At 38.7% G+C, this 17,570-nt stretch overlaps 1 protein-coding gene across 11 annotated transcripts in view; it reads left to right on the top strand.

Annotated features, from left to right (window-relative positions):
• The window catches only part of LOC114245674 (phosphatidylinositol 4-phosphate 5-kinase type-1 alpha), a 92,177-nt gene that overhangs the window by 14,586 nt on the left and 60,021 nt on the right, over positions 1-17,570 (top strand). For all 11 annotated transcript variants that reach the window (XR_016324792.1, XM_089735858.1, XM_089735841.1 and 8 more), the window contains exon 3: positions 5,322-5,460. Coding sequence is in view for 10 of the 11 variants with exons in the window: in XM_089735858.1 (XP_089591984.1) it covers positions 5,322-5,460 (139 nt within the window). In the remaining variant the exon portion in view is untranslated. The remainder of the gene's footprint in view (positions 1-5,321; positions 5,461-17,570) is intronic.

Below are 17,570 nucleotides of genomic sequence, written 5' to 3'. Positions count from 1 at the left end.
CGAATCTTCTCAGTAAAAGATATGTCATGTTTAATATAAATATCCTACAACAGAATTGTATTTTGATTTAACATTCCATTGTCAATACACATCCTGTTATTTTGTTAACGAATAAATGTTAATTAAATCGTACCAGTTTTATGCTTAATGTTTTTTTAATTGTTAATTAACAACACCATAGCGTTATTATGATGAACACATTACATAGCATGTTCTCAAATACTCGTTAACGAATCAAAAGACGCAAATTGCATAGTACCACAAAAAAATATTAAAACATGGACAATGGTTTCGAACCTGCTTCTAAGATAATGCATAAAAATAAGGACACTAAAATTTTAAGCGTAAGCGTTTATCTAATTTGGCGGTTTATTTCAAATGTGTGATGCATTCAAACACATGGTATCTATATATTAATACGTGAAGCAAAAACTTTGCATCCCTTTTGACGAAAATTGCGCGGACGGAGGAGTAGGAAATTTTCCACACTTATAGAGAATAAAGAGAAGAAGTGCACAATGCTAATATTTTTTTAAAATAATGCATAAAAGACACATTAAATCAATTAAGAAAACATTACACACACTACATACCATGTATTAGACGCACACACGCATGCATACTATTTATCGTCAAACTTTTGTTCTTGACGTCTGTTGTCAAATTGAGAGTAGATTAAATATTGTTTGTCTTTGTTAATATTTTTTATAATGTAGTCTTGGCGAAATTTGTGATTATAGAAGTATAAAATATGAAAACTTACAATTCCAATTAATTATAGTCGAATTTCGACTACTGCGGGACCTCTGGTGTACATAAAAATATCGGCACCGAGATTTTAAGTGTAAGAGTTTATCAAATTTGGCGGTTTATTTCAAACTAGCTGACCCGGCAGACTTCGTAGTGCCTCAATCGATAAATAAAAGACCTAACACTTTTATATAGAATAAACTTAAAACAAACAAAAGGAATCCGTCCGACGGGGGACACGTCAAAGGGAAAACAAAATTGTTATTTTTATTTAATTCCGAGAATTTTCATATTTTTATACCTTTTAAACCTTCTCTGGACTTCCACAAATAATTCAAGACCAAAATTAGCCAAATCGGTCAAGCCGTTTTCATGTTATGTCGTGACAACGGAAAACGGGTTTCATTTTTATATATATAGATATAGATGTGTGATGCATTCAAAACACATCGTATTGTTTATAAACATGACACACATCGTCTAGTTGCAACTTTTCGATAAGAATGCGCGTGCGTAATCAACTAATTGTTATTGGTATCCAGCGCTCACAATATCAGTTGTAAAGTATACTATAATATTTGATCGGCTATTCGGAGCATTTTTTTTTGTCTATTATCTATCTTCTATCTATATATATATATAAATGAATTGCTGTTGTTGTTCGTTATTCTCGCTAAAAGTCGAGAACGGCTGGACCGATTTGGCTAATTTTGGTCTTGAATTAAAAAGTTTAGGTCTTTTATTTATCGATTGAGGCACTGCGAAGTCTGCCGGGTCAGCTAGTCTTTAATAGCTATGCATCGAATGCGGATCGCTTTGTGCAGCTGTCTATCCGACCCTCGGCGGGTTACCCTAACGAACAAATCATAATCTGTAAATTGTGGTCACGCTTTCGCGTATGACCCAACTTGTGCGCAGTATTAGACGACCCTCATAATATTGTGGAAAGATAACCTAAAGGTCATAAAAAGCAGCTGCTTGTTTGCGAACGTTGCAATATCTAAGTACTATGTCGCGATATTTCTGCGGCTTGTGTACTGTGTATGTAATGTGACGCCCTATGTAGTACTCTCTATGGCACCAAATTTATATCTTGTAATTACTAAATAGGATCTACGCATAGCCTTCTGTTCTCTCAGTGTTTTGTACCGCTTTTTCAATGGGTAGTTGCTGATCCCTCAGTCTTCTTCTTACCATTGCACCTCCCGTTAGCGAAGCAGAGTTCACCCATTATATTATCTGATCCGGCTGAGCCTTTACTCGCCCATCTGTCCTGGTGAAACCGGAAAGGCTTTCGAGCTACCAGTAGTCATTCCCAAAAAAACTAACTCAAGAAATAATAGCTATAATCGTGCAGATAGTGGCGCGCTATGGTTACTGGAAAGTGGCTCTTATTGTCTGAACAGGAAACATGACATAGTAGCTACAGCAGTGGCATTGATGTTCGTCCAATGCTGTAAACAAAGGTCCGTGATATACACAATGGCCTCGCAACAGCCTAGACATTTTATTTTCTTCGGTGCTGGTTTATATGCCGAATATGGTTTAAACGGCCGTCTGGTGTAGTGGTAAGTGACATGGTCACTACACAAGGGGGTCGCGGGTTCGAATCCCGTCAAGGAAAGATATTTGTATGATAAATATAAATGTATTTTCCAGGGTTATGGATGTATATTAAATATATGTATGTGTATAATAAAAATCTTACATTTATTTCCGTTATCTGGTACCTGTAACACAAGTTCTTTACGAACTTATCACGGGACCAGTTAACGTGGCGTGATTGTTAGTAAATATTTATTATTATTATTATTAAAAAAAATATGTATTGCAAGATGCTCACGTTAACCATTTCTTTAATTTCATTTTGACTTGTCTACTTGAATACCTAAAATCCAATTTTGTGAGATCAATTCCATTCATCTAAAGCAGTCTTTCCCAAAGTGGGCGATAACGCCCCCTTGTGGGCGCTGCAGGCCTAATGGGGGGCGTTAAGAGACCCAGACAAAAATAGGGGGCGTTGTATAGAGGCTTGGGAGGCGATTTTTAATTTCATCTAGAAGGACTCTTAGACACGACTGAGCTCTCGCTATAGTGGTTTTTAAGTAGGTAGAAAAAATTAGGGGCTATAAAAAATAATTTATTCTTAAAGTGGGCAGTAGACAAAATAAGTTTGGGAACCACTGATCTAAAGGAATGGATGATAATTATATTTATACGAATGAGAAAAAAAGTAGTCTTAATTAAAACTAGTTTTACGGTTTAATCTGGCGTTTTTTTATTGTTATTATATTATTTCCTTAAGTCTCGAATTATTTCGTCGTCCATGACTAAGGTGACCATGAAATCTGAACGGTATCAACTGAAACGTAGTTTTAATTATTTCTACGAATCGCGAAGGCCGAGGATAACCTATAAGGAGTGGTCTTTACTGGTGATAGGGCGACTTGTGGGCCTGCACGGGTAGGTACCACCACCCTACCTATTTCTGCCGTGAAGCAGTAATGCTTTTCGGTTTGAATGGAGCAGCCGTTGTAGTGTAAAAGCTGAGACTTAGAAGTCATGTCTCAAGATGGGCATTAACGTAGTTTATATCTATGGGTTTCGGTCACCACTTTACACTAGGTTTGTCGTAAGGTCGTCCACCCATCTTAAAAAAAAAACGTGAATACGAGCTTTATCGTTTCAATAGTTAACTATAGATCTCACCCCAAATTTAAAAGCGTCATGCGACAAACAGACAGTGCGTTGACCCCCTCTGACACTTTGGACGTGTCGTTTAGTTCATAACTCAAGTGCTGTTTATTTATAAAAGCCGTTGCCGTGTTACTCAAAGGGCTCGAACGAGTTTCGGGTGTGTTAAATAGAGAAGTAAATACCGTTGACCCCCCCCCCCCGCGTTCGAAGCGTAGTATAGTACTGATAGGGTAACGGATTTTTTATAATTCTTTTTTTTTCTTCATTTCTACATAAACTTCATTCCCGATCCTGCGGACCGAATGGTAAACAGTCGACGTCGCCCAAAACACGTCATTTCGGATCCTCCCGATCCACTAACGGTGCTTTTAGGTACCACAAGCACCGGTCATCGTTCTTGTCGAACCCGTCGCTTGCGACGAAAGGCTTGGGGAGTAAATTAACCAACAGACACAGTCCACTTAGTTTCTCGCCGGATCTTCTCAGTGGATCGCGTTTCCGATCCGGCGGTAGATTCTGCGAAGCACGGCTCTTGCTAGAATTCTTGTTAGCACCATTGCCAGGTTTGAGCCCCTTGAGCTCACCTACTAGTTGGGTGAATCTAGAATAACCCCTTGAGGTTACTAGAATAGGTAAGGAAAAAAAATTTTCTTCACGTAGACGGGTAGGCGAGCTCACGGGCTCAACCTGAGAGAAAACAAACGTGCGTTTTCATGGAGTGACTTCCCGACCATGGACCGAATCCTTCGGTGACGTCCTACACTGATTACGCACAAAACATAATTTTGTTTTAACATATAAATTATTAGAACTATGCACGAAAACGGCGACGATTTCCGTTCCACAAAAAGACATGGTAATACAAAATCAGCTATAGCATGTATGCAGTTTGGATGTAAATCATCGATTATGATTTAGGTATAGCTGCTGACCTTGAAAACTATTCAACCAAGTTGAAATAACAGTCTCTGACGTCATTTAGTTTACTGATTGGTAGGAGATGCATCAAAATTTGTCACAATTTTTTTTTTATGTCATTTGTCAAGCTGTGTTTCAAAATAAGGTCTTTAGTTTTTTTGTCACTTTTCTCTTTTTAATCGTATGCTCAAATGAATTGAGAATATATCGACGCTTTAAACGAATCTAGCTGTAGTAGAATCTAGCTAGTAGCTGTAAGATTGAAATGATTTTATTAAACCTAGAAATATATTTTTTTTGCGCATCGAAAATGGTTATTGCCTATCATTTATGTACAAAGCAGTTATTGTCGCTTAGTCACTTTTGCCTTTCAAGCGTCGATGTAGGTTTGAATTGATCACATTTTCAGCTTGGGCTGTATCTCCTTAGATTATGTATACCACGTATAGGTAGGTACCTTTAATATCTACGAGTGGTTCCATGCGTTTGTATATTATTATACTCGTAACACCGATATATTACAATGGTAATCATTATTCTAATGTCATTCTATGACTTTATTTGGTCATCTATGCGCGCCTGTAAATGAAACAGGCTACAAATATTTTACAATTTTCATGGTTAGTTCATATTTTAATTGCATGAAATATACATTACATATATGAGTTTTAAAGAATTGTTTGTTGTGTGTGTGTGTGTGTGTTCTATGCGTTCTCACGTCTTTAATCTTCTTAAATTGTAATTTTCTACACTTGTACAATTTTAAATGAAAAATGTTTTATTATTTACATATTTTTGGAAGAGAGCAAGCTCTGATTAGGAAAGGTAAAAATACAATAGAAAAAAAAAATGCTTTTTGCGACCCGTTTTCTGTTCGACATTTAAATTATTTCGAAACTAGTTCCTAATTTAAAAAGAGAAAAGAAGAAAAAAAAACCGTTATTTTTTGTTTCCAGCCAGCCGTCGGCCCAATGGGCGCGATCAGCAAAGTTCACAAGTCGGACCGGAAGATCGGACACCGGCGCGTCGGCGAGGGCGGAGAGATCACATACAAGAAGATACAGTCCTCGCAGATCATGGGATCGATACAGCTTGGTGAGCTTAACATAAGCTTTTGCTTTGTTGATTAACTGTTAATAGATATTAATTAATTAGATAATTAATTACAATTTCTTGAAAAACCAAGAAAACACTATTTTCTATTACTAATCACAAACAGAGTACATTCGTCTTTTTTTATTTTATTTTTATTGATTATATGGGTAAAAGAGCTCACAGCCCACCTGGTTGTTAAGTAGTTACTGGACCCCATGGACATCAACAACGTAAATGCCGTCACCCACCATGAGACATGAGTTCTAAGGTCTCAGTACAGTATAACGGCTGCCTCACTCTTCAAACCGAAACGCACGACTGCTTCACGGCAGAAATTTGCAGGGTGGTGGTACCTACCCGCGCGGACTCACGTCTTACCACGAGTGATTTGATTTTTATTATACGATGTTATTCCTTCACCGTGGAAGTCAATCGTGAACATTTGTTAAGTACGTATTTAGTTGGAAAAATTGGTACCCACCTGCGGGATTCGAACACCGTTGCATCGCTAGATACGAATGCACCGGACGTCTTATCGTTTAGGCCACGACGACTTAAAACCTCATTTTAACTCATCTTTATCAAAATTAGGTCACATTCACGGATATTGTTTATTTGAATTAGTATTTTTTTTATTTTAGAACAACTATAGTCCTAGTCCACTGCATCTAATACAAACAAACTTACCTCTTGATAATATACGAGTAAGAACAGATAGGAAACACTCGCGGCTCAACCTTGCCTCTGTTTTGTTTATTTTTATCATCACTTGAGACGTCCGTGACCAAGAAAACCGTACGAGAAGTTTTAAATTGTACAACCGGTAAAATACTTTTCGTTGACAAAAATGTATACCGGTATTGTATGTCACGGAGGAAAAGTTTGCACACGAACATTTGTTTACTACTGTTATAGCACGCAATGTAACGATTACAAAATCAGCTGACGCCGGGGTCATCGGTCACGTGTTCCGCGGGGAGGTTCCTTAGTGTTTCATTGCGGGTTAACGTTAAACTATACGGAACGTAGAAGTATTTATGTTTAGTAATGGAATAGCGTTTTATTGATACGGTAGTACGTTACTATCTTTAAAATTTTGGAAACGGTTAGTTTACATGGGAAATTCTGATAACATTTGTTTACTACTGCTGATAGTTATAGCACGCAATGTAACGATTACAAAATCAGCTGACGCCGGGGTCAACGGTCTCGTGTTCCGCGGGGAGGTTCCTTAGTGTTTCATTGCGGGTTAACGTTAAACTATACGGAACGTAGAAGTATTTATGTTTAGTAATGGAATAGCGTTTTATTGATACGGTAGTACGTTATTATCTTTAAAATTTTGGAAACGGTTAGTTTACATGGGAAATTCTGATAACATTTGTTTACTACTGCTGATAGTTATAGCACGCAATGTAACGATTACAAAATCAGCTGACGCCGGGGTCAACGGTCTCGTGTTCCGCGTGGAGGTTCCTTAGTGTTTCATTGCGGGTTAACGTTGAACTATACGGAACGTAGAAGTATTTATATGTTTAGGAATGGAATAGCGTTTTATTGATACGGTAGTACGTTATTATCTTTAAAATTTTGGAAACGGTTAGTTTACATGGGAAATTCTGATTTTTATTTTTTATTTTTATTGCTTTGATGGATGGACGAGCTCACAGCCCACCTGGTGTTCAGTGGTTACTGGAGCCCATAGACACCTTGAGATATCAGTTCTAAGGTCTCAGTGTAGTTACAACGGCTGCTCCCCCAATTCAAACCGAAACGCATTACTGCTTCACGGTAGAAATAGGCGGGGTGGTGGTACCTACCCGCGCGGACTCACAAGAGGCCCTACCACCAGTAAAAAAGTAATGTAGATTAAAACTGCAGTCGTGAACTGTATTATGTATTGATTTTGTTGAAATGAAGACTATTTTGTACTTGGCGCTGTGTATTCCGGCTGTAGGTGTCTGAGCAGAACTTACCCTGATGGTAGGGATAATGTCGTGACTATGTAGGTGTGACGACTACGCTTGGAATAGTGGCCCCTTAAATTGTCTCAAACCCACTTGAACGCACTTGAAGCTTATCATCATGGACACAAAGAAGAACTTCCAGTCATAGTGTCCTCGAATTACATGACGTAATCGCATAGTCTAAGTGCAAAACTGATGGTAGGACCTCTTGTGAGTCCCCACGGGTAGATATCACCACCCTTCCTATTTCTGCCGTGAAGCAGTAATGCGTTTCAACTTGAAGGGCGTGTCAGCCGTTCTGCTGTAAAAACTGAGACATTAGAACTCATATCTCAAGATGAGCGGCGGATTTAACGTATTTGATGTCCATGTGCTGTAGTGACCACTGACCACCAGGTGGGTCTCTCATTCATCCATCAAAATAATAATAATAAGGTACTCTACATATAGAATATATTTAGTACTAGCGACCCGCCCTCGCTTCGCTTCGGAAACTAACTAAATTTTATTATTGATAGCTGAGGCCTGCGATGTTACCCGCGGTTATTGTTGTACCACGTGCGACGCCGCGGGGCGAAGCTAGTCTAAAAAAAGTAGCCAAGTTACTCCTTATATCATCAGCTACCTATCAGTGAAAGTCCAGCCGTTCCAGAGATTAGCCGGAACAAACAGACAGACAGACAAAAATTGTTAAAAAATGTTATTTTGGTGTATGTACCGTATATATTATTATATGCATATGCATGTAGTAAAATGTGTTTTACTGGTGGTAGGACCTCTTGTGAGTCCGCACGGGTAGCGGGCAAAAGCTAGTTAATTATAATTCGTGAAAAACCAAGAAAACACTTATTTACTATTACTAATCACAAACAGAGTACATTCGTCTTTTTTTATATTTTTTTATTGATTATATGGGTGGACGAGCTCACAGCCCACCTGTTTGTTAAGTAGTTACTATTACTTAAGTAGTTTATCACTGGTGGTAGGACCTCTTGTGAGTCCGCACGGGTAGGTACCACCACCCCGCCTATTTCTGCCGTGAAGCAGTAATGCGTTTCGGTTTGAAGGGTGGGGCAGCCGTTGTGACTGACTATTCTGAGTGAGACCTTAGAACTTATATCTCAAGGTGTGTGGCGCATTTACGTTGTAGATGTCTATGGGCTCCAGTAACCAATTAACATCAGGTGGGCTGTGAGCTCGTCCACACACAAAAGCAATAAACAAAAAAAGCGGTTATTTCAATATTACAAAGAGACACTCCAATTTTATTTATATGTATAGGTTAGATACGGTGCACTTGTTGAACACTGATTGACGAGGTTCATATACAATATACAATTCAACTGTATCGGTTGACGAGTTATGTGCGACTGTTCATACCCAATCCTGTAGACCGAATGGTAAACAGTCGACGTCGCCCAAAACACGTCATTACGGATCTTCCCGATCCATTAACGGTGCTTTTAGGTACCTCAAGCACCGGTCACCGTCCTCGTCGAATCCGTCGCTTGCGACGAAGGGCTCAACGAGCGAATTAACCCATAGACAAGCCGAGTTTCTCGCCGGATCTTCTCAGTGGGTCGCGTTTCCGATCCGGTGGTAGATTCTGCGAAGCACTGCTCTTGCTAGGGTCAGTGTTAGCATCACTCCGGTTTGAGCTCCGTGAGCTCACCTACTACTAAATCTGGCCATAAATACTGTTACAATTAAAAATAAACAAAATATCAATTGCAAATAACATTTATTACTTTTACAGTGTATTAGTTTAATACATAAATATAAAACAATTTAAAGTATAAAAAGCTTATTCGAAGTGGTCTCCATTGGCTGCAATACAGTCCTTTAAACGTTGAGGCCAGTTATCAATAGAAGAACGCACTCTTTCCATATTACATTTGACTCCATACCTACTTTGTGTATTTCAATCACAGCGATTCGGTTCTCTTTATCACCCCACTCCATTTTAACATCGCAAAATATTGTACAATGTATTGGCGCCAAAATGAGAAAACTCAACGAGCAATCATATAAAAATGACAGATTCCAAATTCAATTGTAATATTTTGTTTATTTTTAATTGTAACAGTATTTATGGCCAGACTAAGTAGTTAAGGTTACGCTGAAATAGCCTCTCAAGGCTATCAGCTTAGGTAGGAACAAAAAAAGTGCGGCTGTCTGAATTCATAATGGCTCGATACATTGCAACCTTACTACACATGCATGACAAGCTAACTTCAGCCGGCACACTGCGGCATAACGGTTTAATCTTGCGAATTTAATAGCGTTTAACTTTTGTATTTATAAAATTTTCTTTAGAAATCGGAGATTAGACTTAATTATTAGAATTAATTTAAATTATTTAAAATAAAAGAGCGGACGTTTAGCGTGGTATGTACATGCGATGCGTAAAGAGAAAACGCATGTGACTAGGAGATGTATGGAAATGGTAGTGCAAGGTAGAGGGAGAAGAGGTCGACCGAAGAAGACATGGATGGAGTGTGAATGACGACGATATGAGAGAGATAGGAGGATAAGGTGGAGAAAAGAAGAAGACTTAATTTAGAAAATAAGGTTAAATTATAATTTCTATGAACGGTGGTGATCGGGGAAGCGATAGAACACACATATAGTTCAAAATCAAAATGGAAACTAATCCAAAAAAAAAAAAAAACTAATAAATCACTTAAAAACTAATTCTAGCATTATAAAACGTCTTACGGCTATATTCGCACCAATAAAAATCGTTCAGATCACATGATGATGCCCAATCATACATTTTTAAAGCAACACAAACATTGAACGTTATCAGTTAAGTACGGTCATTTATAACACTCTGTGTGTGTGTGTGTGTTTTTTTTTCGTAAACAAAACATAGCTTAGCATCACAAGAATGGATGTGCAATGTTTAAAATTAGATAGCGGCATACGTAATCAACCATTGATGCATTAAGGGGGTGGATGCGGCAATTTCATACGTAAATTAGTTTTAATGTAGATTTGCGGTGTATGAGTTATATATATTATTATACACACAAATACGCCCTAATTTATTAAATACTCTTTTGTTTTAAAGAACAAAAATGCAGGCAGTACTTCCTTTTTTTCTTTTTTTTTCTTTTTATACCTGAGCTGATGGTCTTGAGAGATCATTTCAGCGTTGCCTTAACTAGTAGGTGAGCTCACGGGGCTTCAACCTGACGAAGTTTGATTACACTAACCCTAGCAAGAGCCGTGCTTCGCTAAATCTACAACCAGATCGGAAACACGACCCACTGAGGAGATCCGGTGAGAAACTCAGTGGACTGTCTTTGTGGGTTAATTTAACACACTACTCTTAATAATTATTCGTCCAATAGAGCGTTGTGAAGTTATCTCAGCTTTTAGTTTTCTTTTCTTTAATTTATTTCATCGTGTTGTATTTATCGTAAAAAAAAACAATTTGTTAAGCTACCCGATTTGTCAGTCCTGAGAGACATTAATATGATACACGGTCCATCTTAACTTTGTCCTACAATAAAAGTCCATGACAGATAACAGGTATCAGTAACAGTAACTGTTCGTATACCTATGGTATAGCGAAAATGAATTAAAATAAGTACTATATTTTTGAATCTGGATCGACCTAGTGGTTCCTGGTGGTAGGACCTCTTGTGAGTCCGCCCGGTTAGTACTACCACCCTGCCTATTTGTGCCGTGAAGCAGTAAGTAATGCGTTTCGGTTTGAAGGGTGGGGCAGCCGTTGTAACTATACTTGAGACCTTAGAACTTATATCTCAAGGTGGGCGGCGCATTTACGTCGTAGATATCTATGGGCTCCAGTAACCACTTAACACCAAGTAGGCTGTGAGCTCGTCCACCCATCTAAGCAATAAAAAAAACCTTGTTTAAAGGCGTATCCACACTTACATACGTCCTGTAATATGTCGGTATTTTACTCCACTAACCTAAATAGAGTGATCCGTTTTGTGCCGAGTTAACTGTGCGTTTCCTATGCATGTGTGGATTGTTAATATGTGTATGTGTTGGCAAGGTCGGCTACTACGTTTGTTTATTTTAAAAAAACAAACGCATTTTTTTTTAAAATAGTTTTCATTGAACTTTGATGTGTTTTTTTTGGGATCGCTACGCGACTATTCTTGATCTGTGGAATAAAAAGAAACGATAAAGGAATGGGTCTCAGATAGGCTTTTTATTTTAATAATTTGAGCTTACTTTGAGACGTTATGTTGAAATTTCAATTGCGTGGTTACAGTGGGTCTGATGTGGCTGGATCCCTCGCTGGTAGGTTAAGGGGCTATTACAGCTTCGCGCAGATGGGTAGGTGAGCTCATGGACTCAACTTGAGAGAATTTGTCAACATTAGCCCTAGCAAGATCCCTGTTTCATAGTATCTACCCCCGGATCAGAATCGCGACCCACTGTTCACTCGTCGAACTCTTTGTCATTATCGGCGAGTTCGACGAGGACTGTGAGCGGTGTTTGAAAAGCATAAAAGCACCGAGTGGGGATCCGGGGATCCGACAAGATATGTTTTAGCGATGGCGGTTTTCCGTTGCCCCATCGCCTGGGTCTGATATGGGTGGCTGGGAAAATTCACTGATCCACAACAAAATGATCTCTTGAATACAATTGACGCTTCGGTATAATGTCTCAAAGTTGATTGGGTGACACACGCTATAGCAAATGACGCTGATCGAGAAGCCCATTAACGTAATAAAAAAAAATTTATTTTGTTAAACAAACACGTCAAAAGTTGCATCAATCAAGCTATGACGCAACGCAATTTTAACAGATCCAAATTCTGTGCCAGCTGCAATATTTTCTTGAGGATTATGTACGTAAACAGATTGAGTTTATAGTGTAGGTACGGGTGCCGGATATATCCACTAAACCTTTCATAAAAACATTTATCCTCTCGCCTACGAGAACATAAGGAAGCGATAGGAACGTTGAGAGGGCGATCGATACCGATGTTGTTTTTGTGGTATTTAGCTTGTGAGGGAGAGGAAGAGGTAGACCTAAGAAGAAATGGATGGATTGTGTGAAAGACGATATGGGTAGGAGGGGAGTGAGCGAAGAAATGGTATATGATAGAAGAGTATGGAAGGAGAAAACATGTTGCGTCGACCCCAGGTGACTGGGAGAAGGGCAGGATAATGATGATAGCTTGTGAGGAGATATACCACAAATCTTCCACCGAGCGGATGATATTGCTCGGTAGACCGACGGTCCGAATGTTGTTGTTCGGAACTTGTGCAAGGTAATCTTGAAAATGTCGTAAGCGAGATTCAGGCATCTGTCAAATATCTTGTGTTCTATGATGGCTACCCGTCACAAGCCTTATTATCGGTATGTACTCATACAGCTGACGAAGGCGTTAAAGTTTAATGGGTTACACTCTAGCTAGGATATGCTTGCGTTAATATAGAATACCTATCGCTCGACAATAGTGTTTTTTGGTGGACGAAAGGTCCTTAGTTTCTTTTCTGGAATCTTCATACATGTGTATGCAAAAAACACGATGCTTGAGTAATGAAAGCGTAACAAACAAAAAATGAAACTCGTTTTCGCATTTTTAATATTGTGGTATGGACGTCAATGCCTCGTGTGACGAAGTTTCATCGACACGGTTAGCCCACTGAGTTTCTCGCCGGATCTTCTCAGTGGGTCGCGTTTCCGATCCGGTGGTAGATTCTGCGAATCACTGCTGTTGCTAGGGCCAGTGTTAGCAACACCTCCTGGTTTGAGCCCCGGAAGCTCACCGCTAGGGTAAAGCTAAAATAGCCTCTCAAGGCTATCAGCATAGGTAGGGAAAAAAGAACACGGTAAATCTTGCCAAAACCTCAAAAGTTAAAGCGAAAGACGCTATTTAAAGGATCTCTCTAATCTCTGCCTAAATGAGATCCACTCGTATAGACGATTTTCTAAAGATTGCAACGGCTTAAAAAAGTAAAAATCAGAAGACCTAGGCTTTATTTCGCTGTAAAAACCTTTTTAGTTTATTTCCATTACGTATCTATATCTATACTAATATATAAATCTACAGTGGTTTTTACGGATGTTCCGTTATAACTACTGAACCATGCATCCGATTGACTTGAAACGTGGTATCCATGTAGAAAATACATGTACTTGATGGATTGGCTAATATTTATATGAGTGTTGGACTCCCTAATAATAATGACAATAAATAATAATTAATATTAATTTTAAATGCGCAGCGAAACGGGTGAGTACGGCTAGTTATTTTATAAATTTAAAAGGGCGGTGGCTCATCTATGACCGGCAACAGTTAAAACAGTCGTGAAAACCTATCTACCCGCTTTATTGATTAATAACCCGAATGACATCAAATCACAGATTTTAGGTCCCCCAATGCTCGAAATTACTTTTCATATCGGGAACTGGACCCAATCCATGGAAAATTAAAGCCCTTCTACATTAATTTGACGATGAGCCTTCAAATTCTAAATTAGCGTTCAATGTCGTTGTTTTCGTGGAGATTTAACGCTCGGATTTTGCAGAGGATAATAAATGAGAGTTTTTAACGTACGTGGCCGGCTATTGTGAGTTTTGCCATTGACGGGGAAACGTTGATGGTGAGGATTTGCATATAGACAATGAATTATTTGCGTGTTTGTGCCGATGTGCCTTGCTAAGTGAGGGTAATCTTAAGGATAATCTTTTTAGAACTTGGTGACTTTTTGGCGGGAACGCGAGGAGTGAAGTTGTGTGATTTGTTTTATTTTGTCTATTTAGTGTTTCTTCAGGTTTAAATGTGTAATAACGGTGGCTTATTAACTGTTTAATATCTGTGAAAGTGCACAAATGTGGGAAAATGAAACAAAACCGCTCGACGCAACTTCTCGGGATCCTCCAAAAAGTCCACTGAAAAAATCTTAGTAAATGACCACCATTTTACTAAGATTATATTTCATCCCATATCATCTCATTTAATTTAATTTAATTTCATCACAGTTGATTAATATCTCAAATTAATCATCTTCATTTCATTTCAATCCATATTATCATTTTTCATAAAAATAAGAATATAAATTAAAATAAGGTATGACTTAAAGGTCTTAGTTACCAGGTCATAAAATCACTTAAAAAATTAGAACTTGGTTGGTATAGAAACAAACTTTTTTTTTTATTGCCCTTGTAGGCAGACGAGCATACGGCCCACCTGATGGTGAGTGGTCAGCTTTGTCCGTTTGGACTTTAGCATGGGCACAACTAAGCCGCTGCCAACTTAAGTGTTTTCATCGATAGTTCCTGTATTGTACCACATAGATGTAGCGACAAATCAAATCATCATATTAAAATCATAATAAGGATAATTTTAACAGAATCATGTACCAACAAAAACACGTATTATCAGAAATGTTTGCCCAGCGTTGGCTGCACAGAGATATGAACTTGGGAATGATGACTAATTTATTATTCTAAGGTCGCAATATGATACGCCTTTAATGCGTATCATTACTGTATTTAAAACACACTGTTTGCCTATGATACGTGTATTTTAATCGTTTTAGCATAGATGAGCTCTCGGCTAAGTGTAGCGGCAATCTTAACCTAAATGCCGCAGTTTTAATGGGTAAATAATGAACGCATGAATACTTGAGAAGTAGATAGGATAATTATCAATTTGAGCGAGCAAGGATTTGGTTTATGGTGCCTTTTTTTTCCCTACCTATGCTGATAGCCTTGAGAGGCTATTTCAACTTCACCCTAACGTGTGTAGGTGAGCTCACGGGGCTCAAACCGAAGTGTTGCTAACACTGACCCTAGCAAGAGCCGTGCTTCGCAGAATCTACCACCGGATCGGAAACGCGACCCACTGAGAAGATCCGGCGAGATACTCGATGGACTGTAGTAACTCATTATTACTATGTCCGTGGACGTAACCACCCTCTCTTTTTCTTCTTCTTCTTTTCTTTCTTTTTTTTCTTTCTTCTTTTCTTCTTCACTCCTTTTCACATGAAAATACTGAATAGACAATAAAAATAAGCTCTATAACTCTAATGACATAAATCATATATGTTTCATGGGGAGTGCTCTGAGGAAATGTTCGAGATGATACCATCATCTCGTTTTTACCATCGCACCGCCCGCCACCGGAGTAGAGTTCATCCATACTACCTGGAACCATTGTGTTTATCCACAGTGCGTTTCCAGAGATCCTTTTTGCACGTACCATCCGGTTTTGGAATGACATGACATGTCCTTCTTCAAACGAGGCTTGTGGAGAGTATTAAGCGGTAGGCAGCGGCTTGGCTCTGCCCCTGGCATTGTTGAAGTCCATGGGCGACGGTAACCATCAGGTGGGCCCTATGCAAGTCTGCCTACAAGGCCAATAAAAAAAATCACCACAAAATTATCCTTTACAGTATAAACAATGTTTTTATTCCCTCATCGTGATATCTATATATTAATACGTGAAGCAAAAACTTTGTATCCCTTTTTACGAAAATTGCGCCGACGGAGGAGTATGAAATTTTCCACACTTATAGAGAATATAGAGAAGAAGTGCACAATGCTAATATTTTTTTTAAATAATGCATAAAAGATACATTAAATCAATAAAGAAAACATTACACACACTACATACCATGTATTTGACACACACACGCATGCATACTATTTATTGTCAAACTTTTGTTCTTGACGTCTGTTGTCAAATTGAGAATAGATTAAATATTGTTTGTCTTTGTTAATATTTTTTATAGTGTAGTTTTGGGGAAATTTGTGATTATAGAAGTATAAAATACAATCATAATAGTGTACAAACTTACAATTCTAATTAATTATAGTCGAATTTCGACTACTGCGGGACCTCTAGTAAGATCTAAATTTTTCTGATGCCGTCAAACTGATCAACGGTACGCCTAGACGTATCAATTAAAATACTTACACGAGTCAATTTAGGATTATTGATGCTCATTAGCGGGGCGCGTGTCGGAACACCGAACTAGGATCGTCGACAGGTTGCATTAAGTTGGCTAGGTTAATATAACATATATTAAACAATTTAACACAATATTATAATAATGTAATATTTTTTTTATTGCTTAGATGGGTGGTTACTGGAGCCCATAGACACCTACAACGTAAATGCGCCACCCACCTTGAGATATAAGTTCTAAGGTCTCAAGTATAGTTACAACGGCTGCCCCACCCTTCAAACCGAAACGCATTACCGCTTCACGGCAGAAATAGGCAGGGTGGTGATACCTACCCGTGCGGATTCACAAGAGGTCCTACCACTAGTAAGTCTACCACTGGGACTTGGGTAAGAGGACAATGAAAGTGAATGAAAATTATTTATTTAATATTGTCGTATTGTCAACCTGAATTTGAGTAGTACAGCTATAAGTACCGACGTCACGCCCCGTCATCGAATTTGCATGAATAATTGGCATTGGTATGTGTGGGAAGATGCTATGAGCCTCAAGAGCAATCACCACTTCTCTCGGTTTGTGATGAGCCTGGGACGCACGTGCAAATAACCGCAAACTTGATTTTGTCACGTCATCTCGGACCCTCCCGATCCACTAACGGTGCTTTTAGGTACCTCAAGCTCCGGTCATCGTTCTCGTCGAACCCGTCGCTTGCGACGAAGGGCTCGGCGAGTAAATTAACCCACAGACACAGCCCACTGAGTTTCTCGCCGGATACATCTCGATGGGTTGCGTTTCCGATCCGATGGTAGATTCTGCGAAGCACTGCTCTTGCTAGAGTTTGAGTTAGCAACGACGTCAAGATTGAGCCTCGTGAGCTCACCTACTAGTTCGGTTAATCTAGAATAACCCCTCGAAGTTACTAGAATAGATAGGGAAAAAAATTGATTTTGTCGGTCCATTCGCATGACAGTATTTTAATTTATTAATTAAATTATTATTTTTAATTAGATCATATCGAGGAGTGCAAGGCTATTTCGTTCAAGCGACATTCCGCTTAATACGCGACATTTATTTTTGTAATTAAAGGTCCGTTTTATTTAGTACTAGCTGACCCGGCAGACTTCGTAGTGCCTCAATCGAAAAATAAACTTAAAACAAACAAAACGAATCCGTCCGACGGGGGACACATCAAAGGAAAAACAAAATTGTTATTGTTATTTAATTCCTAGCATTTTCA

The sequence above is a fragment of the Bombyx mandarina genome, chromosome 02 (assembly GCF_030267445.1).
Source record: "Bombyx mandarina strain Sakado chromosome 02, ASM3026744v2".
Taxonomy (NCBI): Eukaryota; Metazoa; Arthropoda; class Insecta; order Lepidoptera; family Bombycidae; genus Bombyx; species Bombyx mandarina.
This window is presented reverse-complemented; position numbering and strand designations above follow the sequence as displayed.